This window comes from Ochotona curzoniae, unplaced genomic scaffold (genome assembly GCF_017591425.1).
Source record: "Ochotona curzoniae isolate NIBS_2020 unplaced genomic scaffold, NIBS_Ocur_1.0 contig_430, whole genome shotgun sequence".
Taxonomy (NCBI): domain Eukaryota; kingdom Metazoa; phylum Chordata; class Mammalia; order Lagomorpha; family Ochotonidae; genus Ochotona; species Ochotona curzoniae.
In genome coordinates this window covers 18,781,359-18,806,129 of record NW_024466219.1, presented here as the reverse complement: position 1 = coordinate 18,806,129, position 24,771 = coordinate 18,781,359, and the positions used below count along the sequence as shown (strand labels likewise).

At 48.6% G+C, this 24,771-nt stretch overlaps 1 protein-coding gene across 2 annotated transcripts; it reads right to left on the bottom strand.

Annotated features, from left to right (window-relative positions):
- Window positions 1-376: 376 nt before the first annotated feature.
- UTP25 (UTP25 small subunit processor component) lies at window positions 377-23,208 on the bottom strand. Of its 2 annotated transcripts, none has more exons than XM_040985613.1 (12): window positions 23,077-23,208; window positions 22,817-22,856; window positions 21,422-21,671; window positions 19,319-19,489; window positions 15,581-15,669; window positions 11,840-12,250; window positions 10,553-10,772; window positions 9,428-9,630; window positions 7,769-7,951; window positions 7,546-7,658; window positions 6,656-6,901; window positions 377-708 (listed from the first exon to the last, which is right to left on the bottom strand). In XM_040985613.1, exons 1-12 carry the CDS (start codon window positions 23,181-23,183, stop codon window positions 465-467), a joined length of 2,277 nt encoding a protein of 758 aa, XP_040841547.1. In that variant the 5' UTR covers window positions 23,184-23,208; the 3' UTR covers window positions 377-464. The 2 variants fall into 2 exon arrangements, with proteins under 2 accessions (XP_040841547.1, XP_040841548.1); XM_040985614.1 differs by having other exon boundaries at window positions 9,428-9,576.
- Window positions 23,209-24,771: the final 1,563 nt, after the last annotated feature.

The following is a 24,771-nucleotide window of genomic DNA, read 5'->3' as shown; positions in this document are numbered from 1 at the left end:
AACAAGTTTGGGACAAAGTCAGTCCTCCAACTTCAAAACTCGTGCCCTCCAAATTCAAGATGGGAGACACGCAGAGGCAGGAAGCATCCCGGCTTGTCATAGCCAGTTCGCACGGGCAGTGATGGGCTCCTTTACGGAAAGGTCAAAGAGGTCACCCTGGGAGACCTTACCAAGTATAACAGAGGCAGAGTTATAAGCAATTGTTTACGGCTTAGAAAATGCGTCACAAGCACAAGTTGCTTCAGAGCCCTAGGCTCCGTGAACCCAGAGATTTGAGTTACCACTATCTGGTTTACACTGAACTTTTCAGGGACACATGACCTGAAAAGCAGAGCAGGTGGCACAAAGCTGCCTGGCTCCTGCCCCACCTGGTCTCTTTCCCGTGTAACTTGTCAGACGTGGGGCCACCGTGTGACACAGCATCAGGCGTCAGGATCGCGCTGCGGCTCCTGCCCAGCCCAGTCTCATTTCTCCCCAGTGACAAAGAGGTGCACACTCTTCTTGGACTGCAGCATCTGCGCTGCCCTCTCGGCCCCCACCACGGCGGCCAGCCTCTGCGCGTCGTACTTGGAGTAGAGGACGGTGCAGGTCCACGCGGCCTCTTCTCCTCGGCTCGTGGCTCTCAGCATGTTACAGACCTCACTGTAGAAGTGTGGGTATGTCGGCAGTTCATAGAAAATCAGGTTCCTGATGCCTTTGATTGTATACCTGTTAGAGTGGGAGAGACAGAGGGCTCAGGACACGGGAAATAACCAAAGAAAAGTCAGCTAAGAGCTGTGTAGGGGCCTAGTGCACTCCAGATGATTCTTGCTAAAAGAGAAAAGCAACGGCACAATAACACAGCAAAGCCTGCTCCATTAGAATGAGAAGGGCCAGTGGATTCTGGGGAGATTTCATCGTGCTTGGGATGGCGGGACTGGCAGCAATTCAGAACTGTTGAACTATCAAAACCACTTGAGCAAGGGACCAGCACAATAGCATAGTGGCTAAAGTCCTTCCCTTGAATGCACCGGGATCCCATATGGGTGCAAGTTCTAATCCCGGAAGCTCCACTTCCCATCCAGCTCCCTATCTGTGGCCTGGGAAAGCAGTCAAGGATGGCCCAAAGCCTTGGGACCCTGCACCCGAGTGGGAGACCTGGAAGAAGCTCCTGGCTCCTGATCAGCTCAGCTCCAGCCGTTGCGGTCACTTGGGGAATGAACCATCGAATGGAAGATCTTCCTCTCTGTCTCGCCTCCTCTCTGGATATCTGCCTTTCCAATAAAAATAAAATCTTAAAAAAAAAATTTTTTTTTTGAGCCGTGCCCTCAGAGCATGCCCCATGTCGGGGACCCTGGGATGAGTGGGAGGCTGAGTGGGGCTTCTCCCTTTTCCTCTCCCCTTACCCTAGATGCAGAAAAAAATATATTAATAATGTGGAAACAATGGTGTTACCCACTTTCCTGTTGCCCTTGACCCTTTGTGCCTTAATCAACTATGTAATTATTATCAAAATAAAATAATTAAAATTGTTAAAATAAATAAATAAATATTTTTAAAAAGAAAGAAAAAAGAAATGAAAGAGCTTATTTTTATGACAACATATTTGAATTCCTAATGTTTGGCTTAAAATAATGACAAACTCAATCTGTATTTTCTGAACTTACTCTGGGTAGGGGAGAGAAGGCAGAGTTAAACACCTGCCATGGAAAACTTAGCCAGGCACATACTTTCATAATATCCTTATTATGATCAAACTAAAATAGAGACAAGGTCAGAGCCAAGCCGTACAGTAGCTGCATGAAGTGTCAATACACTGCCATCATTTCTGCCTTGTCACGCTGCAGACATGTTAATTCCTCGGCAGATGTCCCAAGTTCATCCATCCATAAGAGCCTGCCCGAGGACCCATTAGGCATCCTGAGGAAGCAATTAGCTGCCACGGTGTCTGTGCTCCCACCTCCTCACCACGGCAGCTCAGTGCCACACGTCATCGGTGGGGCTGTGGACCCTAGAGACTCAGCACACAGTTCAAGTCCAGGTCAAACACTCTCCCTGAGACTCAGAACCCAAGGCTTTCAAGGCTTTCTAGGCTGCAGACACTGCACACTTTCCCTCAAACTGCTTCACTGCTGCCGTCAGATTGCCTCGGTCCTGTCTTCCTGGTCTCTCCGTCTCCTGCTCCTCCCCACCTCTGGGACTCTTCCTTCTAACAGCAGCTGCTTCACTGTGTGTTTTACCTTCAGCATCACCTTTCCATAAGGCAGGGGCTCCCAGGGCTACCGGCCCTCAACCTGCCGTTTTAATCTCACCAGGCACCAAAGCGAACAACATTTAGCTCCACTTGTGTTTAGGATGCTAAACAGGTTCTCACAGAACTCTGTCCACACAGCAGAGAGAAGCAGCCAGCTCACTGCACAGAAGCATCCCTGTACTTGAGGCCAGAGCGCCGCGGGCCTACGGCGTGCAGGGGGGCTGCTGCAGTGGTGGGTGTGGCAAGCAGTGCTGGACTGGACAGGCGGTGCCAGTGAAGTCCGTGCCTTTCTCTGGTGCTGACACCCACCAGGCTGGACGGCTGCAAGCAAGAGCCAGAGAGCAAGGGGCGCTCTGAGCCAGCAAAAGCCAGCTCCCGTCTGCCAAGGAGGGAACTGAGCAGCGTGACAGGCCCTTCTGGAGAGAAGCAGGACACACAAGCCAGTGCGTCTCTGACAGAGGCTGTGGCTGTCAGAAACGGCAGTGGGAGGAAAATGCCACACTCTGAACATGTTGTTTCTTTTTTTTTTTTTTTTAAAGATTTATTTTTATTGGAAAGTCAGATATACAGGGAGGAAGAGACAGAGAGGCAGATGTTCTGTCCAATGATTCCCCAAGTGACTGCTGCAACGGCTGGTGCAGCGCCAATCTGAAGCTGGGAGCCAGGAGCTCTTTCGGGTCTCCCACACGGGTACGGGGTCCCAAGGCTTTGGGCCACCCTCGACTGCTTTCCCAGGCCACAAGCAGGGAGATGGACAGGAAGCAGGGCCCAGCGCAATGGCCTAGTGGCTAAAGTCCCCTCCTTGAACCCGCCAGGATCCCATATGGGCGCCAGTTGTAAACACGTTCTTAAAGCGCAAATGTCTTAGTGTGGTTTTTGTTGGCCTTAGAAATGCTGACTCAGCTCACAGTACTGGACCATGTGGAGAGGGTTTCTTGCCTCAGTAACATGGCAATGGCAGCACACCACAGACAGCTGGCTTCAAAGCAGAACCACTCATGGTAACACATCCCAGTCATCTCCGAGAGGTCTCACCTTTCCACACTGCTGCACTGGGGACCAAGTTTCCAGCGCATGAACTTGCGGGGGCTCATTCAACCACAGTAGCAGGCAGGATCTTGTGCGACTGCTCTGAATCCCTGGATGTTCCGTGAGTTCCCTTCCACTCACAGACTCTTTTCAGGGCCTCCCAGGGTAGTCCTAGCCAAAGACTGCAGGCAAGGGTGCAGATCCAACCGTGGTAGCAGGCATCAACGCCCACATCCTTCCTAGCCCCTCGTCCACAAATCCACGACAAACGCCTGAAGCAGACAAGCAAGGGGCAACCTGCTCATCTCAAGCAAAGGTACACTGGCCAGGGGAGGGAGGCAGAAGCCACTCTCTGGTACCAAGTGAGGGATGGAAGAGGGACGGGAACTAAACCGCCTCCTCCCTCATCTCTGCTCACCAATAGCATCTGCCCTTGAGAAGGGGCAAGAGGCCTGCTCCGCCCAAGTTCCTAGACTCTGGCCAGCAGGGGATTGCTGCCACTAGGGCAGAAGCTGGTGACTCCCTCCCATCCAGAGCTCTTGCAGACACAATGTAGAACATGGCCCAGCCAAGGGATGGGAGTCATGGGAACTCAGCAGAGGCTCCACCCTGAAGCCCAGGATGATTGTCGCCTGCCTAAATCTGGGCCAGACTCAAAGGTGAGCCCCCAACCCAGCCCCCACCTCCAGCTGTGCAGGGAGACCAAGCTCCCTGCTGGGTGGAGAGGTGGTGCGGTAAGGCCCTTCTCTGGCACAGGTGCACAGCACTTGCTGACAGCGGAAAGGGCAGGACACAGAGAGCAAGTCATTGGTCCCTGGGGGAAATTGGTGGGGGTGATGGGCAGTCACCATAGCAACAGCTGACCTAGCTGCTCAAGAGGAGGGCCCAGCGCGGTATCCTAGCGGCTAAAGTCCTTGCCTTTCATGCACCGGGATCCCAAAAGGACACCAGTTCTAAACCCAGCGGGATCGCTTCCCATCCATCTCCCTGCTTGTGGCCTGGGAAAGCAGTCGAGGACAGCCCAGAGCCTTGGGACCCTGCACCCACATGGGAACCTGGAAGAGCACCAGGCTCCTGGCTTTGAATCAGTACAGGGCCGGCCACTAAGGTCACTTGGGGAGTGCATCAGCGAACACAACATCTTCCTCTCTATCTCTCCTCTCCATATGTATCTGATTTTGCAATAAATATATATTTAAAAAAAGTGGAAATACGCCCAGATTTAAAGAATTATTTACCTCAGCTTTGATATGCAAGCAAAAATGATTCCAAACACCAAAACGTGAGACTAGGACATGAGGACAATGATGGTGACTGTTAAGTCACTTTCAATAATTTTAGTCAGTGGGGTTTTACAGCACAGATCAAGGCAGCAAAAATCGTTTTGTGTGTGAATGCCTGAAGGAAAGAGAAGAGAAGCCCAGGACAGGAGGGAATACATAGGTGGCAGCAAAAACTGCAGTGTAAATGTGTCCAGCCCTTGTGCTCAAGAATTTTTCTCAAAACCTAAACAATTAGGCAAGTGTGTTATCAAAATGTATACTACAGTTTAAAACACACGTACTTTAGGGACCAGCGCAGTGACAAAGCAGATTAATCCTCTGCCTGCTGTGGCAGCAACCCAGAAGGACAAGTCCTGGCTGCTCCACTTCCGATCCGGCTCCTGTTACTGGTCTGCGAAAGCAGCAGAGGACGGCTAAAAGACTAGGGCCCCCTGTGTCCACTTGGGAGATCAGAAGAAGCTCCTGGCTCCCAACTTCACAATATATCTCTCCAGCTCTAGTCATTGCAATCATTCAGCGAGTGAGCCAGTGGATTGAAGACCTCGTCTCTGTCTTTCCCTCTCTCTCTCTAACTGAATTTCAAGTAAAATAAATAAATCTTTAAATAAGTAAATAAAATATGTGCATTTTCTCCAAGGCCAAACACCCACCACTGCCTCCGTGGTCTCTCTAGCAAGCAGTTGTACAGTTGCAGACCAGGTCATCAGTGCTGCCTGAACCCTGGAAATACCCACACACCTGACCCAGAGCACAAAGCAAACAGCACCCTGCTGAGACTGGTCTTCCGTGACTTCGAGGACAAGACGAATTGGGAAACTGGCAAACAGAATGCGACAGGGCACTGTGCTGACTCTCAAGGGCTCCTATGGCAACCATGCCCTCTCCCTGAAGAGCTGCTGAGATCTGAAAGGCCAGCTGAGCTCACATCTGCTATAGACAAACATGCTCCCAGTCTCCCAATCCACCCACTTCACATAAAGGGCTTGCCTTCATTTGTCAAGCTGATGGAAAGCTAAGGGCTTTCAATCCATGGTGAGGGCAACTCCCTGCAAATACTCTCAATGTGAGCTGAAGCAACTCCTTACTAGAACAAAACAAACCATCACACTAACAAGCCGGCATTCATTAGCACTCTTGGAGCAAACAGCTTTGAGTAGCCAAGAACAAAGCTGGAGAAATGCAAATTTAGTCAAGTCTCAGTTCCCGTGCACAGAGGAACTGGTCACGGAATGCCTAATGAGGTGCTATCACACTGCACCCAGGCAGGCAATGAGGACACATCCGTTGAGTGCCGCCACCTCATGTGCTCCGGAGCCTGGAGATCGCTGGGGTACATGTCTGGGACCCTCAGAGCACACACACCCACACAAGCATCTATGACTGTGGGTCAATCAAATAGGAAAGGCAGCATAAGATTTCTCTGCGCAATTACTCAGAAATCAGAAGGAAGAAGTAACAGAAATCAAATTCTCTCTTTCACTACAGATGAGGGTTTAAAACATTTGCCAACTGTTAACCGGGAGACTTGGTGCAACAGCAAAGTATCTGAGCTCTCGGCCCAGTAAGGGCTGCAACTTTCCTGAATGGTACAGGCAGCTCACCACAGCACACGCTACCCAGGATTTAAAAAAAAAAAAAAGGTCACTCAATCAATTTTGTCACGATCACCTGGAAGGGAATTTATGCAAACACTGAAACTCCTCCTCCCCTTGCCTCCTCCAGAGGTCCACATTGTGGCTTTCCTGGTTCCCGTGTGCACACTTTCTGGGGAGCACCTCAGCTTTCTGAACCCCAATGCACTGCCCACGCCACCAGCCAGCTCAGGGCCAGCTCTCTCTTCCCTGTAGCATCTTTCCCGTGCTATCCAACCCAAGACACTCCACATCTATAAATGGGTTCTGGTTTTATTTCTGCAACCGCTGCCAATAAGGTTCATTATGTGAGGAAACCCACCAACCAAGATCTTTCCAGCCCAGAACTCTGAGCTTCTCTGAAGAGTGGAGCAGAGAGGACTGACCCGGTAACGCCACAAGGGCTGCGTGTGTGCTATGTGTGTGCTGCGTGTGTGCGAGGCGGGACACTGCCCTCCTGGACACCTGCCCTCTCCTACCTCTTGTAGAAGTGGAAGCGCTCTGTGAGGAGCAGGAACTGCTTCTCGCCTTGCAGGAAGAAGTGTCTGGCCCTGGAGACGCCAGACTTCTGGGTGTACTCGCAGATGTGGGTGAAGTTCAGATCCTCCTTCTTGAAGTAATTTCGGAGACGCACGAAGTCAAAGTAGGAGGGCACGTAGATGAGTGTGTGGGACATGACAGCGTCGCGGTACTGAGGCAGAATCTTGTTCACAAAAAAGTTGAATCTGATTCCAAAGGGCAAAGGGCAAAGTTAACAGTCTTTTGGGAAGCTTACAGTATCCACTGACTTAGGAACCGCAGGGGAGTCACAACTCCAGGTTCAGAGAGTCCCTCGGAAGCCGCTAGGACTTGCCTACTCCCAGAGACGACACAAGGGTAAAACTTAACGGGCACATTTAAAGACAAGCGCTAACACTAACGTACTGCAATCAGAAGGTGTCCTGCCATTTTATCCCAGAGAACCGTTTCAGGAAGCACACAGCACACCATTCACGTGGCTGTCACATCAACACCTATCATTTACCAAGCACCATTCACATTAACATAAAGTGCTCCAGATAAACATGATGAGGAAAAGCGGAAAATATGTACAACAGTACAAAAATTAAGCGACTGACATGGGATACTTTGTGGTGCTAGGCAGCGTAATAGGATGCCACAGTCCAGGAAGAAAGAGCTTTGATTTATAGTAAACCTGTCACTCTCACAGCTCTGACACCCGGGCCACATCACAGTTTCTTTCTGGGAGTCATTGTTCTGTTAAATGCCAGGTCTGAGGTAAATGACAGAAACTCAAGATGGTCTTCAATAAAAGCAACTATTCACATGCCAAAGTCAAGCTGTCCCAAGGACAGAAGCAGTGGCTTACCTTGTATCAATCGCTGAGGCCAGGCTTTCCACTTCCATCTTCTGGAACACATGTGGAAGCTGAACCAGGACGTGACTGATGGAGCCTGTCATGGGGGCATTCCTGACCGTCACCTGCCAGTAGCCAAGGAAAGCATTAAGCGAGGAGCCAGCTCTGTGCTCTTCTTCAAACTATAAGCAGTGTTTCATGAAATCCAGATGAAAGAAACAAGAAAACAACCAACCTGGCCTTGGAAATTGACACAGTACTGGTTGAACACTGAGTTGATCTGGGCATCCTGCAGGCCCCCGAACAGCAGTGTCTGGCGGTAGTACTTGGCCCAGTTATGGAGACTCCACATTCGCACTCGAGAAAAGTCCACTCCATGGGAGTCCAAGGGTAGCAGGTTCATGTGCTTCATCAAATGCTTTAAGCAGAAATAGCACTCTCACTGGAGTTTACTCAGCATTTATCCACTGGGTAATAATAAGCATGTTACAACCCTATTACTTCCTTCAGTCCCTTGGAGCACAAATTATCATGTCCCAAATGATACAATGAATACTGAGGCGTGAGGATGACGGCCTGGGCCTCCGCTAGTTGCTAGTTGAACACCTCTAATGAGAAAACAAGCAAAAACCGCCCACAGCCTTGAACTTTTTAAAAAGGATCAAAATGATACCTATTAGAGTATTTCTTTAAAAGGAACTTCTGAAATTCCACGCTGGTCACGCTAGGGACCCCTGAATCCCAGAAATGGATAAGAAAGGAAATGATACTGGAATCCAAGCTGCTGTTCTCTGATGACTTGGTTCTCCAAACAGGAGCATTCTTAGTCACTACGCCTGCCTTTCCTTAAGCAACAGGACTCCACTGTCAATAAGCCTCTTCTATGTTACTTTCACTTTGCAATATATGAATATATCAGAATAATAATGGATACTAAAAACGTGTTCCCCACTTAAACTTTCTTCAAGCTACAGGTCCTCAGGTAGAAGAGGTGAGTTCTAGTATGTTTTAAAAACATAAACTGGGGCCAGCACTGTGGTGTTGCAGGTAAAGCCATCTGTAACACCAGCATCCCATATGAGCAGCAGTTTGAATTCCGGCTGCTAATGCCCCTGGGAAAGCAGCAGAAGATGACCCAAGGCCTTGGGGCCCTGCACTCATGTGGGAGACCCCAAGCTCCTAGCTCCTGCCTTTCGTGTGGCCCAATCCTGGCCATTCTGGTCACTGAGGCCTCTCCCTCCATCTCTGTACTCTGCCTTTCAAGTAAGTAAATTTTAAAAACAAAACATAACAAACATCAAGTCTATAAGGATATTTAAAAGTATGGCTTTCCAAACCTAAAACTGACCTCACTGTAGGGTATGTGCAGAAGAAAAAAAGAAAAAAAAAACATGGCACAGATAACAGTAACGGGATAAATAACCCACATTTCTGTGTGGGCTTTCCATGTTTGTGTACAACAAGCTCTGTGGGTTTTCTAAACAATGTTTTCCCAACTCCACTGAGGCCAAACAAAGGAGGACGATCATGAGGTATCATGTCCAAGGCGCTCCTGGTGAGGAGGATTTCTATTCAGTTGTCCATCTGTCCATACATCTAGCCATCTAATCCACCAACCAGAGTGAAGTGCACTAGCAATATTAGAAAAAACAGAGCTGTGAGAGTATCTTCTCTGGAGACCTAAACATGCCAATGAGCATCTTTGCCTCTCTAAACAATTTAATTATTGACTAATCTATGGGTACAAGAGGGTGCTGAACACTTCTTCAAGTTGGAAAATATGAAGGATCTCCCCGTTTTCAAACTTTTAATCTGGGCTTAAACGACCCTTTAAGACTCAAGCCAATGCACTTCTACCTCTTTAAGTACATAAATGTTCAGTGAACAGCATTACCAGGACATGCTCCCAATTCTGCATCAGATAAATGTCAGCTTGGTCAATGATGAGAAGCTCAATAGAAGACAGAAAGTCAAAATCTCTCTTCTTCTCTCCTTCTCCACCGATGATGGTCCTCAGGCCCAGAGGGGAGGCGATGAGGATGTCTGAGGAGTAAAAGGGGGCGTAGAGCCGGATGCTTCGCTGAAGTATTGCCACTCCTGCACAACACAAGCAGGCACCTGTCAGTTCATCAGTCACACCAAGCACTACCTCCTCCCTCACCTGCACCTCCACTTCTCTATGTTCCCCTTTGCACCAAGTGCACTCAAGTTGTTTTCGTTATTTAATAACGCTCCGTTCTTTCCATATGTGGTGCTTCCTTGGCTCTCACTTTCCCTGCCCTTCTTTTGCTGCCAAGCTTCTCCAGAGAATTGTCTCCACGTTCGAGTAGCCCATTGTCTCACGATTCTGTGGTCTCTGAAATGTCTGACTGCTAAGGTCTCAACTGCCCTCAGCTACCATGGTCAACCCCCAGGGCTCCTGCCCAGGAACAGTCAAGCAGCCTATTAAAACCTCCCTTCCCACTCCCCCCATGAAATGCTATTCTCCTTGTGATGGCTTCTATCACTGCAACACTCCCTTCTGCTTCTCTCACTCACCTAGCCCTCATCTTTCCAGAATCAAATGCTTGTTTCACATAATCCTGGATTCACCACAACTTTCATTCTATAAACAGCTTTCAGTAAATTTGTATTTCCAGCCCACATCACTAGTGCAATCTAATATTGATGGCACCTCTACCAGAACGCCTTCTTTGTCCACTTGGCCCACTCCAGCTTGGGGACTGACTTTTAAAGCTGCCCAGAATACCTGCTGCGTATTTGGCATGCCATGCTGTCCAAGGCAGAGCTCTCTCAATCATAGGAACCACACTTCTGAACTCTGCCTCTCCAGCACCAGACACTCTCCACCCCTCCCCCTCCCTCCAGGCAAACATGTCTCAGACGCACATGGATTCTGCTGGGAGGCTGAACAGTGGTCCATGGGGAGAGGACCTAATTCCAGGTTCCCAGCCTCCAGCTACACACAAGTCCATAGCACAAGTCCCGAAGGTGCCAGGTTCTGCCAAGAAGGAATTACCAATCCGGAAGTGGTCATCGATGTTGCCCACAAACACAGCTTCATAGTCTTCAGGTCTCTTCAGGTTGGGTGGCCTCTCCTCAGGATCGGATCCATACTCTCCCTGAAACCTCTTTTTGTTGCTCACAATGATCTTCTTCTTGCTGTCCCCCTCAAGGAGGCTGATGAAGAGCTGCACAATCCTCAAGGCAGCTTCCCGGAACGGCACCACGATCAGCACCTGCGAAGGGAGCAAGAGCAGCTCGGGGTGAGGCTGCTGAGGAAGCAGAGCTCAAAAGCCAGAGACCACACCTATGCCATCGCTTCACACAGGGCCTGGCCAGCATCATTCATCCTGGAATCTAGTCCCTCAGTTTTGTGGGAAAAATCTCCCAACCTGCATTCAGAAATGCTTAATATAAACCAATGCCTAAAACAGATGTCCCTGATAGCAAAAATTCAAGAATGCAAACACACAAACTTTGAGGGTAAGGAGCGTTACCTTGCTTCTGTCTCCCACAGAGCTCTGTAAAGTACTCTTATCCATGAGACCCAGCTAACTAAGCACACGCTCAGTAAGTGAATGGACCAAAGGAGAAACAAAACAGGCAAAAACAGGGAAAGAAAACGATTAGCCCATCCTTACATCTCCAGTACATTCCACGGAAAATTTTTCAGAAACAATAGTAAGGTATTTCAAAAATAAAACAATAATCCAAAAGGAGAAACAGGACTTGGTCTTCAAGTATTTCCAAACATGCTTACAATTACTGCTGAGAGCAAAAATGGAAGACACTTAATAAATGCTTCATTTCAACTACTGTTTTATAAATAACACAGTCAATGGACACAAGCCCAGTCCAACCATGTACCAAACTAAGCTATGCTTCATGGGTAATCTACTTAGTCCTCTATGGAATTTTATGTGGAAATAAACTTATGATCTTGAAGTTCAAACAACTCTGAGGCAATGAGCATGGTTGCTGGAGCAGTCACTCAGCCCACACAAACATAGAGAATGGACCAAGATTTAGAAGACACGTTTACTGGGGCTGGCACTATGGCATGGCAGGTTAAACTGCTGGCTGGGGCAGCAGCAACCCATACAGGCACCAGTTTGAGTTCCAACTACTCCACTTCTGATCCAGTTCCGAGCTGACTGCCTGGCCCACTACAAAGGCCCAGTCAAAAGGGCTCACAATTTTAGACAATTCTTAAAATGTGCAAGCACCTGCTAAGTGCCAAGGACCCCAAGCGCAGTACCTTTCAGCCCATTCTGGAGGAAGCAGCTTTCCTGCTGCCACTCACCTTGGGCCTTGTTAGACCTTGGTCCCTGAAGTCATCATCATCACCCACTCCAAACTTCAGGCTTCGGCGTCTACCATTGTTGCCAAGCACCTGGGCGTTGGCTTTGAGCACGTGATTCAGCACGTGCAGGCAGTACACGTGGCGGATCTCCTCCCCGTTCCTCAGGGCGGTCCGTTCGGGGTAGAACAGGTCGTGGTAAGAATTCATGATTGAGAAGAGCTCTTTCTGGAGGGGGGTGAAGCAGCTACTTGAGTTTTGGGGGCCAGATAGGAACTGGCTGTTAGTCTTGGCCCAGGTGGCTTCCAGAGGCTTCTGGAGATGCAGTGACTCTGTGTTAACATCCTTTGGCGGTTTAAACGTTTCCAACTTCTGAAATCTGGATGAGAAGACAAGCTGGCCCAGAATGGGCCACTAGGAGAGAAAGAGAGAGAGCAAGAGCTAAGTTATTAAAGAAAAAAAGTAACAAGACCTTATGCTCACACACTTTGCCAAGCACTTTCATGATTTACAGATACCTCACTTAATTTCCACGATCCTGCAAGAATATCAATATCATGAACAGCTCAGGAAAAGCCAAGCTGAATGATTCAGACAGGTGTCAGTTACGCAGGTGACTGGTCTACCGAGTTAACACATCAGCTTCCCGTGGAGCAGGACCCGGGTGGACCCCTAGCTCTGGCCGCTGAGTCCCATCAGCTCCCGCCTGGGCCCGGCTGCGCTGCAGGCGTCTGGAGTAGACCACTGCGACCGAGAGTATCTGTCTCTGCCTTTCAAAGAACAATCAAAGTGCTTTACACAAAGAGGGAATGAAGCTGAGGGCAAGGATCCATGACTTGGGACTTGGTGTGTAAGCTCTTCACTCTGTCAGTGGTTCCCACACAGTTCTGTAGAATACCTTCTGAGCAAAAACCCATTTCAGAGGAAAACAGCTCCACATTGAGAAACTCTGGGTTCACAGTTTATATTATGCACTAAGGTTCCAGCACATCCTAGGAGAACTCAATTCACTTCATTTAACCTAAAGTTTTCCAAAAGCACTTGAACATGGAAAGAGGTTTCTTTTAAGAATCCTAAAGAATATTTGGTAGAAAAATCAGTTTGGGAATTTTTGCACTACAAAAACTGCTGATTCAAAATAGCAAAAAGGATGATCTCAGAAACCAACTGATTGGCAAAACAGAATGAATAAATCTCCAGGGAACTATGATGCTGAAAAAAAAATGTCATTCTCAAAAGATTACCAGTAGGGGGGTGGGCGGGTGGGTGCAGCACGGTGGCCTAGCGGCTAAAGTCCTCGCCTTGAATGCACCGGGATCCCACATGGGCGCCAGTTCTAATCCCGGCAGCTCCGCTTCCCATCCAGCTTGCTGCTTGTGGCCTGGGAAGGCAGTCAAGGACGGCCCAAAGCCTTGGGCCCCAGCACCCATGTGGGAGACCTAAAAGAAATTCCTGGCTCCTGGCTTTGGAACAGCTCAGCACCAGCCACTGTGGTCACTTGGGGAGTGAATCATCGGATGGAAGATCTTCCTGTCTCTGTCTCTCCTCCTCTCTGTACATCTGACTTTCCAATAAAAATATAATAAATCTTTAAAAAAAAAAATTACAGGGCTTGTGCTATGGCATAACAGGTTAAACCCCATTCTGCAGCTCTTGCATTCCTTACAAGTGCTGGTTGTAGACCTGGCTATTCCACTTGCCATCCAGCTCCCTGTTAAGCCTCAGAAAGTAGTGGAAAATTACCCCCGTGCTTGGGCTCCTGCACCCATGGGGAGACCTGGAAGGCGTCCTAGACACCTGCCTTGGCCTGGGCCAGCACAGCTGCTGCAGTCACTCAGGGAGTAAACTAGTGGATGGAAGACTGATCCCTGTCTCTCTCACTCACTTTCTCTCCTCCTTTCTGTGTAACTCTTTTAAATAAATATATATATTTTTAAAAAATATATTATACACTGTAAAATTTCATTTGAAATGACAAAATTACAGAAATGGACACATTAGTGGCTTTGAAGAGTTAGCAGTGAGCTGTGGGAGCCGAGGAGTGGCTACATGTAGCCATAGAAGGGAATAGGAATATGCCTAACTGATGCTGGAAATGTCCCCATGTTGGCCAAGGACAGTGGCCACAGATACACAAGGCTACAGGTATGATAAAATCGCATCAGATTCTGAGTTCTGGCTTCCAGTTCGAGTCCTGCCAGGGCAGACCCCGGCAAGCAGCAGCTGACAGCTCAAGCAGTTGCTTCCCCGCTATCCATGTGGGAGACATGGATTATGTTCCCAGCCTCTGGTGTGGTCATGGGCCTGACCTGGCTACTAGGGGCCTTGGGGAGGGACCCTACAGATAGGAGCTGTTTCTCTGACATTTGAATATTTTAAAAATTGCAATTATGAGCACACACTCACAGTAGAGGAGCAAAATTGATGAAAAATATTAGGACAGGTATGTTTTTTAAAAGTTTTTATTTGAAAAGCAGAGTGACAGAAAGAGAATGAGCAGAGAAAGGGAACACAGATTGACTCCATAAACAGCAGCAACAGGTGGGGCAGGGACAGGCTGAAGCCAGAAGCCACAATTCTATTCAGGTCTCTTACACAGGCAGCAGTGGTCTACGTACTTGGGCCATCTTCTGCTGCCTTTCCAGGTACATTAGCTAGGAGCTGGACTGAAAGCCAAGGATCCAAGACTCAACACAGCATTCCAATATGAGCTGTAAGAAGAGCCTGATGTGCTGTGCCCCAAATCTTGCTCCAGGGAGATTTTATTAATGTCAATTTCCTGGTAGTAACATTTGATAATGACTGAGAAAGTCTCTGTATGAATTCTTACTACTCCATGAGTATCACTAATTATTATTACAACAAAAATTCCAATTAAAAAAGGATAATCAGGGCCCAGCGGTGTGGCCTAGCGGCTAAAGTCCTCGCCTTGAACGGGCTGGGATCCCACATGGGCGCCGGTTCTAATCCCAGCAGCCCTGTTTCCCATCCAGCTCCTGCTTGTGGCCTGGGAAAGCAGTCAAGGACGGCCCAAAGCCTTGGGACCCTGCACCCATGTGGGAGACCTGGAGGAACTTCCTGGCTCCGGATCGGCACAGCACCGGACGTTGCGGTCACTTGGGGAGTGAATCACTGAATGGAAGATCTTCCTCTCTGTCTCTCCTCCTCTCTGTATATCTGACTTTCCAATAAAAATAAATAAATCTTAAAAAAAGAAAGGATGATCAACCTTCATGAACAGTATCAGTTGTGAAAACAAAGAAATAAAAAAAACTACAATAGTTTAGCTGTGAGCAGTTTACAAAAACGGAAAACAATAAGTACTATTTCACTAAACACTAATGATGGACACAGAAAATACACATAAAGAAAAAATACATACGAATTGTAAACATCTTTTGCACCAAAATAAATTTTGATTGTTTTCCCTGAGCTTTTTGAAGTACACTACATTCCCTTAGTTGGAGGTGGCGTTAGTGTCTCCTCTGACAGGTGAAACCAGCTAAGAGCAGAGAGATGGGTAAAGTCGTCAGGCGACAGCACCTTGGGGACTGTTCTGGCTCCCACTGCATTATGTGACACCCACCCTCCAGGTTCCCAGTGCCCACCCGAGCGACACCAGCGTCCCACCAGGCATTCCCTGTGCCCACTTCTGACAGCCTATCTTTACCAGTGCACATCATGCACTCTGGGAACCAACAAAACCCAAGGACACTGTGGCTAGGATGATCATGTAATACTTACTTTTATCTCACGAGTAGTTTTGGGATTTGTGGCAATAGCCTGAATTTCCTTTTCTTTCAGTTCTTTATTCACGTGCTGCAGAAATGGATCTAATTCAGAAATAAAGATTGTCAGCCCATGGTGCAAAGGGCAGGGATATTGGCTCTTCCCCTGTGAACTACAAGCTGGTCTTCATGGTGCCAATTCACTCTTCCCATCTCCCTTCCCTGTTCTCTATCAAAGCCAAGAGCTTAGAAGCTTCAGAGAGGCTCATCTTCCTAGATCATTTCTCTAACCACATTTAATTTCCCTGCCCAAAAGCCTTTGACTAAACTTTTCAAATTGAGATTCAAATGGTTTTATAAATGTACCTCCAACCAGCCTCTCCATGAAAATTTCTGAATTGTATGGCCTTTAAATTCTGGTTCCTCTGTATGTGTCCTTCCTGAAATCACAAATCCCAACTTCTGCAGCTCAGTTTTGCATACTCAGTCTCAGTTCAATGTTACTCCTCGGACTCACAAGAAATATTTCCCAGGAAGAACTAGTATTGTAGCACAGCAAGTTACGCCACTGCCTGCAAAGCAGGCATCCCATATCAGAGCTTGTTTGTATCCTGGTTGCCCTGCTTCAAATCCAGCTCCCTGGTACTGCATTTGGGGAAGCAGCGGAAGAGAGCTGAAGTGTTTGGGCTTGTGTCACTCACACGTGAGCCCCAGAGAGAATTCCAGGCTCCTGGCTTCTGTCTGGTCCAAGCTTGGTCATTACGGACACTGAGGAGTGAACCAGCAGAAGGAAGACCCCTTTCTCCATCTCTCCCATTCAGTCACTCTGTCTTTCTTAAAAAAGAAAAAGAGTGTGTCCCAGGAGCCTGTTACGCCAGGCAGCGTGGGCCCCAACAAGAGGCCGTCACTGGTCCCCTGAAGTCAGTCACCATTCTGTTATCTCAAGCCTCTTACGCCACCTCACCCATCTCAACACATGAGAATACTTCAGAAAGTTTGAGACATCACTGTAGTGAAGCCACCACCTGTTCCATTTCCAATCCAGCTCCCTGCTAATGCACCTGGGAAGGCAGCAGAAGATGGCACACGGACTTGGGTCCCTGCACCCACGTGGGAGACCCAGAAAGCTCCAGATCCCTGACTTCAGTCACTGTGGCTATGTGCGGAGTGAACCACGAGATGGCAGATTACACTCCATCTCTCCCTTTCAAATAAATATAATAAATCTTAAACAAAACAAAGGTTACCTTATTTTGGTACAAAAATTGAAATCCATTCAGTTCTTCATAACATATTTTCCATGAACTTGTGCATGGATTTCAAAACTTGTGCACCAAAATAATAGTATCTTTAAAGTTACTTATTGGAGAGGCAAAGAGAAACAGACAGAAAAAGACCTTCCATTCACTGATTCGCTCCTCACACATCCACAGCAGCCAGCACTGAGCCTGGCCCAGCTGAGGCCATCACCTTAGACCCCAGCCTCAGGTGCACACCAGCAGGAAGGCAAAATTGGGAACAGAGCCAAAAACCAGAACCCTGGCATTCCAACGTGGGACATGGGTATCTTAACTAGTACGCCACATGCCTGCCCCCTTGATTTATTTTTTAATTCAATTTTCCACAGCACCTTCCTGTGGGCCTATCGTAACCTGTAGACAAGGTCCCTGATGGCTGTTCTCTTTCTGACTGATAACAGCAGGACACCAAAAATGCTCCACACACAGCACAGACTCAGAGCAGTTTCCAGAGTTCCAAGCCCGCTGCCTAGTCTCTCCCAGTCCCCTGTAAGAGACTGAACAGAGTCAAACGACCTTCTAAGGAACCTAAATGGTCAAACTTCAAATGAAATGCACCAAATAAGAGGTTCCTAGGATTAAACAATAGGACATAACAACTCAAGCTGCAAATGTATTTGCACAGGCAAAATAGTCAAAGAAACAGCAGACTTGGCAAGCTTCCGCATGTTTCCTCCAGTTTCTAGGTTTTTATGGCTCAGAACGAAGTCTATGCTAAAATTCTGTAATGTCACCAGCTGTTTCTCCCTGTCCTCCAGCCAGCGAAGATCACAACTTTGGGTTCACTGATGGCAAATCTGAGATGAAGAACGCTTTCAGCAGCCACGCAGGCAGCCAGCCTGGGATAACCTGACTTGCCCAGCCAGGCACAGGCTGAGAAACTGCTATGAATGGCACAGACCTGGCTAAGCCTGCCATGGGCACGCCATGACTGAGAGACCGCCATCTGGTTACCAGCACAGTCAAGACAGAGAGACCACGCAGGACAGGTGGCCTTCGAGGTGCTCCCTGGTAACAGATGCCATCAGGTTAGCTACTCCTGGGCTTCGCAAGGCTGCAAAACTACAGCAGCTCCAAACATAAACCAAAGGAAGGCTAGAGAACAAACTGGAGAGGATTCCTCCTCTTCGTTTTTCTGTCCTGCTTGAGGAAATCAGAAGTCTGCCTCAGATTCCCATTATAGAAATGGGAGGCCTGGGCCCGGCACGGGGGCATAGCAGCTACAGTCCTCACCTTGCACACACTGGGATCCCATATGGCTGCTGCTTCTAATCCCGGCAGCCCTGCTTCCCATCCAGCTCCCTGCCTTTGGCCTGGGAAAGCAGTCGAGGATGGGCCAAAGCCTTGGGACCCTGCACTCACATGGGAGACCCGCAAGAGCTCCAGGCTCCTGGCTTTGGATTGGCGCAACTCTGGCCATTGAGGTCACTTGGGGAATGAATCATTAGACAGAAGATCTTCCTCTCTGTCTCCCTCCTCTCTATGTATATCTGATTTTGCAACAAAAACAAATCTTTTTTTTTTTTTTTTTAAAGATTTATTTTTATTATTTTTTCATTGGAAAGGCGGATATACAGAGAGGAGAGACAGAGAGGAAGATCCTCCGTCCGATGATTCACTCCCCAAGTGAGCGCAACGGGCCGATACTATGCCGATCCGAAGCCAGGAGCCTCTTCCGGGTCTCCCGCGCGGGCGCAGGGTCCCAAAGCCTTGGGCCGTCCTCGACTGCCTTCCCGGGCCACGGGCAGGGAGCTGGAAGGGAAGCGGGGCTGCCGGGATTAGAACCGGCGCCCATATGGGATCCCGGGCGTGCAAGGTGAGGACCTTTTTAACCACTTGCGCCACCGCGCCGGGCCCACAAAAACAAATCTTAAAAAGAAAAAAAAAAAAAGAAAAAGGAAAAAAGAAATGGGAGGCCTGGGGAAGCAGCCATCCCCACCAAGAATTTGTTCTTGTTTCCAGAGGAAAAAAAACTTATTTACTTGAAAGGCAGAGCAACAGACAGGGAGAGACAGATCTTCCACCCACTAGTTCACTCCCCGGTGGCCCCAACAGCCAGCTGCTACAGTGCAAACTCCATGGTGGTTCTCTCTGTGAGCGGCAGGGGCCAGGTCTTCTGGCCATTTTCTGTTGCCTACACAAGCACATGAACAGGGACCCAGTCTGGAAGCTGGAGAGTTGGGACTCAAATTGGCAGTCCACTAAGGGAAGTGACAGCTCAGCCCGCTGTGCCACAACACTGGGCCCTCCTACTACCAATCTTAAGCTGTTTGTTCTAAACATCCCTCCTCTCCTGGCCTCCAACACGTATTTGTGAGAAGTATTTTTCCCCGAGCTCTGGATTCAGCCAGCTGCTAAACCTTCCGTTTTTACTGCTGCTTGTTCCAATGACAGAACATCTAACATCTACCCACCTGGCACCTGGCAAACTCAAACACCACACGCTGAGCTCTGACCTTGCGCTCCTTCCTGAGCAGAGTTCCCTCCGGTCCCATCTTCGAGGAAATTGGTCTCCAGGCTAAACAGTGACTCATGCTTCGCATCGGTGAACTCCTCCGGGGATTCCTGTGACGGGCCAGGTGCTCCTTCCCCACCTTTCTCCTTAGGGTCATCAGATAAGGCCACATCTGTAATTTTAAGAAAACATGTTATAAAATTCACTTGTAAATACACCTGTACTTCTCCGATAGCACTGAAATCCTTAGCCTGCATTAGCACTGAGAGTCACTGGGGTTCATCACTATTACCTCCTTTTAGATAATCATAAATCAAGTGGAAGATATTAAGTTCACTAATTTAGTGTAATGGTTGCTTTCACGTGTGAATCTGGTTGGGCTTCATGGCCCAGATATGCACAGAATATTATTCTGGATGTTTCTGTGACAGCGGTTTCAAATGGGAATTCCATTTAAATCAGCGGGCTTTAAGCAAAGAGTGGACTTCCCACTGTGTGAGTGGACCTCATGTAACCAGCTGAAGGCCAGACTGGAAGAGAAGGCCGATCCTCCCTCACCAAGTGGGGATGCTGGCAGCAGTCTGTCTTTGAACTTCAGTTGTAACCCAGACTCCTCGTGGACCCAAGATACAACTGTTGGGCTTCAAGTCTCCCAGCCTCTCTCCTTTGAGACTTGCTAAAATCACACCATAATCACACAGCCAGTCCCCTAAAATAGGCCTCTTTCTCTCAATACACACATTCTGTTACTCCGTCCTCCTGGAGATCTCTAGCACACTCAGCTGTTACCCTAAAACGGTAACCAGACAAAACACTCTAAGATGCACATGGTCCACGTGGCACTGACTGCTGAGAAATGACAGGAAAAAAGTGAGAGGCCTGAGGGGACTAATGAAACTTCCACATACCACTGACAACTGTGTAATCACGCAGCAGTGAATTCACATTCACAGACACAGTACAATCTATGGCACGCTATTAAAGACAACCAATAAATTAGATATTCGAACCATCATACACACCCCCCACCACACACACACACTTACACTCACACAACTGTATCCAGAAAAATGGGAGTCTGAAAGGCTGTACACAATGTTTGAGGTGTTTACCTAATGGAGCTTAAATTTTTGCAGAAAGTAAGTCATAATAAAATAAACATTTTCACTGTTAACAAACCAAGTGTGTCACAAAACAAAAATAAACCCTAAATCTGGGGCAATAAATTGTATCTCACTGAAATGGAGCCATAAGATACTCAGGTGAGTTCTTAACACCTTAGAGTACAAGCAAGAAAAACAGGATGCAAGGCAAAGACGTCAGAACTGTGAGATGCGCGGTCACCCAGATCCATTCAGACAATGGAGCACTACTACACAATAAAAAAGTGACAAGCTACTGGGACATCAACCACACAGACGGATCACAAAATCACATCCAAAAGAAGCCAGACACAAACGCATTTATATGGGTGGTCTCATTAACCTATAGTAACAATTAACTAACCTATAGCAACAAAGAGTAGAACAGGAGGAAACATGTCAGAAGTTAAGGAAATGTTTTGTGTCTGATTTTGGCAGTAGCATGGGTGAAGACAACTGTCAGACTCACCAAATTGTATACTCCAACTGACATACTGAATTGGATGTAAACAATACTGCAATGCACTTGATTTTAAAGTTAAATAAAAGTCACCCAGAAGTGAGAGTTTCCACTTTGAACTCCGCTTCTTCCAATTAGTTCCATAACTGACGCTGGCAGCTGGCGACCAATCCACAGCTCAACACACACCTGCACATCTACTATGCGTGTGCATACACAGCTGTTCATTGTAACTGTAGGTTTCTCTTCCATCAAACCCAGTCTCCCTAAGACCAGTGACTTCTATAAATGTAAAAACCTCATTTCTTCTCTATACCAGGAAGTCCTCCACTGGCACGGATGAAGTCCCTGAAACTGTACGTACAAACACCATTGCTGCAGTATTCCGGTGGGAGAGGGAGACTAGCGACGTCCACGGGCTGACTTGAGTTCACCCAGCCCACACAGCACGGGCCTGTGCGGCCATCTGACAGCCACCTGACAGCCACCCACAGACACTCACCCTCCTGCAGCCCTGTGGGCCCCGCGGCCATCTCCTCCACACTGGCATCACTATCAGCATCCTCACCGCCGCTCACTTCTGCATCATCCCCATCACTGTCTTCATCTTCTTCATCTTCCTCCTCCTCCTCCTCCTCTTCTTCCTCAGAAACATTCTTCAGTGTAGCAAGGAGCCTGTGGTACCCAGAGATGTGTTCAGGCTCCTCACTGCCCGCTTCGCTTTCAGAATCTGAGCTAGCGGAACTCTCGGACTGCAAGAGAAACAGGATGTCACAGACAAGCATGATGCTGCTGTGACCGCCACCCAGCGCTGTCACCAAACCAGCAGGTTCAGACTGCAGACACTGGGACTCTCATCTCTTCCCCCAAGCCCAGCACCAGAGTTAGACAAAACAGATCGTTTAGCCTTGAGTCTAGGAGCGCTTCATATTCCCTGAACTGCTCATACCCCAAGTGGAAACACACTGATTGTTAAAACATAAAATTTGAAGTAATAATGACATTTTAACTTAAATGAGACATTCGGCTACACGCTTGAAGGTACAAGCAAGGAATGAATCCAGCCTCCGTCACATGAACGGCCCTCCACGCAAACTGAAAAGCTTCCCCTCAGGACTCCTCATAGCCCTGGTAGCTGCTTTCACAGGGCCCAGGTCTCTCAGCACAGCTTCAAACAACCGTTTTTACATTAAAAAAATGCCACAACACATTTGGAAAACGGATTATCTAAACGTAAAGCTAGTCTATATTCCTGAGATGGCAGCTTACACCTGACATGCACTCGAGTTTTATTACTGTAAACAGCTTGGGCTCCTCAACTCAAAAATTCAAAATGCTCCAACATGTAAGACTTTTAAAAAAAAACAAGTTTAATTATCTGAGAAGGAGGGGAGGAAGAGAGCCAGAAAGTGAGGGACCTCGGCAAACGCCTGCCATGGCTGGCACTGGATCAGCCAGAGCCGGTGGCTGGGAGCGGAATTCCCACGTTCCCTTTGGGGACAGGTGCCCGTTGCTCCAGTAACCAACATCACACCAGGCAAACCTCAGCATGAACTGCAAGTGTACGCTTGCTTTCATTCTAGCAGAATGCATGCTGACCTGGTAGGGCTGTCTTCACACAGATGACTTATCGCATGGTATCCCCATCTAGGGCCTGTTCACAGCACCAGTTTATTTCGGTTCAAAAAACTTTTTTTTTCATTTAGGTACAACTTTTTTCATAAACACATTTCCAGTAGTTCTTTCAGAACTTTGAAAATCTAAAAAAAAAAAAAAAAAAACCTGAAATCTGCCATACCTCTGACCTCAAGCATTTCGGAGAATAGATCATCAACCCGTATCATCTTAAAAACAGTAATCCACGGCCAATTATTTTAAAGAAAGAACAACGCATTACCAGTTGACAAATCTGTGGTTTTTCTTCTCTTTTGGAAACCCTGAAAAGAACAGACAACGTTAAGTCACTGAGAGTCCGTCAGCGACAATTAGGAAAAGCACTCAGGACGCAAGTTTTTAAAAGGCAGACGCCGTCGGTTCAGTAAAAGGTACGCGGGCGCTGGCACAGGGCTGGCCAAAGCACACAGCGGCGTCCCCCATTAACTGCTTCTCACCCCCAAAGGACTCAGACAACACCAGACAGGGCGCGCCCCTCCGGACCTGTCGTAGAAGGGGTGCTCCTCGCCGAAGTCGCGGAGGTGCTTCTTCTGCTTCTTGCTCAGCGTGCTGAGCAGCTGGCTCTGGCCGCGGCGCCCGCGCTTGCCCATGGCCGGCACCCTGGGCACCCTGGCCGGCGCCCCGGCCGCCCTGTCTCCCCGGAAGCCGGCACCCAGGCCGCCCTGTCGCCCGGAAACCGGCACGTCAACACTCGCACGTGGGCGCTCCGCCGGCGCTTTACGGCAGAAGTGCAGTGCCGTCAAGCAGGTCGGCGTTACGTCGTCTCGTACGACAGGCGGGGGGCGTGTCGTCCCTGCCCAGCATCCCGGAAGTGACGCGCCCTTGGCGCGGTGGGCGCTGCGGACCCGTCCGGCTGTGGGCATCAGCCTACGCCAGCGGAGGTCAACTACGGTGACCGTTCTACTGTGAACAAAGTGCCAACCCTGCCCTCGGCCAGCCCACCGAGTGCGGATTTGTTCTGTCAGCAAGCCTGCGCTGGAGCTGCAGGAAAGGCCACTGGCCGGGACCCCGGAGTGGGAGCCGTCCCGGGGCCTGCCCGCTGCGTGGCCGGTGACCAGAGCGCGGCCTCCGCCGCTGCCCGCCCTCTCCCACCCCTGCCAGGTCTGAGGGCCGTGGAGGGGGACCCTGGCAGGCCTGAGAGTCTACCCTTGTCCCTCTGAGGTCAGCAGCAGAGGCACATCCAGAGTGCTAAAGTTGTGAGAGGCGTTAGACTGGGTAGTAGGCAGGTAGGGCATTCTGGGTCCCCACGTCATATAAAATATAAAAAAATATAAATGTCAAATATAAAAAAAGAGTATTTTCCCCACCACATCTTGGATTCACCAGAGCACGTCTCTCCTGAGACAAATTCATATCTCACCAGGAATGCTTCGTTAACATATCTATTCCCCTCCTGAAGCCTCAGCCCTATTCTGTCTCCAGCCAGTGCCAAGGGGGAGGGCTTCAGACTGGCCTCTTTATCATTAGAAAGGGACCAAGGAAGTTGGCCTGTGACACTTTTCTGGCCTTTTGTCCCAAGGATAGGTACCATGGAAACCAGGAATTTTCTTTGTTTATGGAGAAACATCTTTGAGATAAACCTTTAAAAGATGCTTTCTCCACCATTAATACGGTTTTTTTTTTTTGCTTGCCTTTCCTCCTGCCACTATGGCAGAGGATCCAATAAAAATAAACTAATCTTTTGGAAAAAAAGAAGAAGACAGCGAGCAAGCCACAGGGGAAATATTGAAAGTAGAACTGCGGGGCCCGGCGCGGTGGCGCAAGTGGTTAAAGGTCCTCGCCTTGCACCCCCGGGATCCCACATGGGCACCGGTTCTAATCCCAGCAGCCCCGCTTCCCTTCCAGCTCCCTGCCTGTGGCCCGGGAAAGCAGTCAAGGACAGCCCAAAGCTTTGGGACCCTGTACCCCCATGGGAGACCCGGAAGAGGCTCCTGGCTTTGGATCAGCATAGCATCGGCCCGTTGCGCTCACTTGGGGAGTGAATCATCGGACGGAAGATCTTCCTCTCTGTCTCTCCTCTCTGTATATCCGCCTTTCCAATGAAAAAATAATAAAAATAAATCTTTAAAAAAATAAATAAATAAAAAAAAGAAAGTAGAACTGCGGCCTGCTTCTGTGGGCACCTCTGTGGGGTACAGACTATGCTCCCCACTGTGCGCTATCGTGGACACCCTAGAA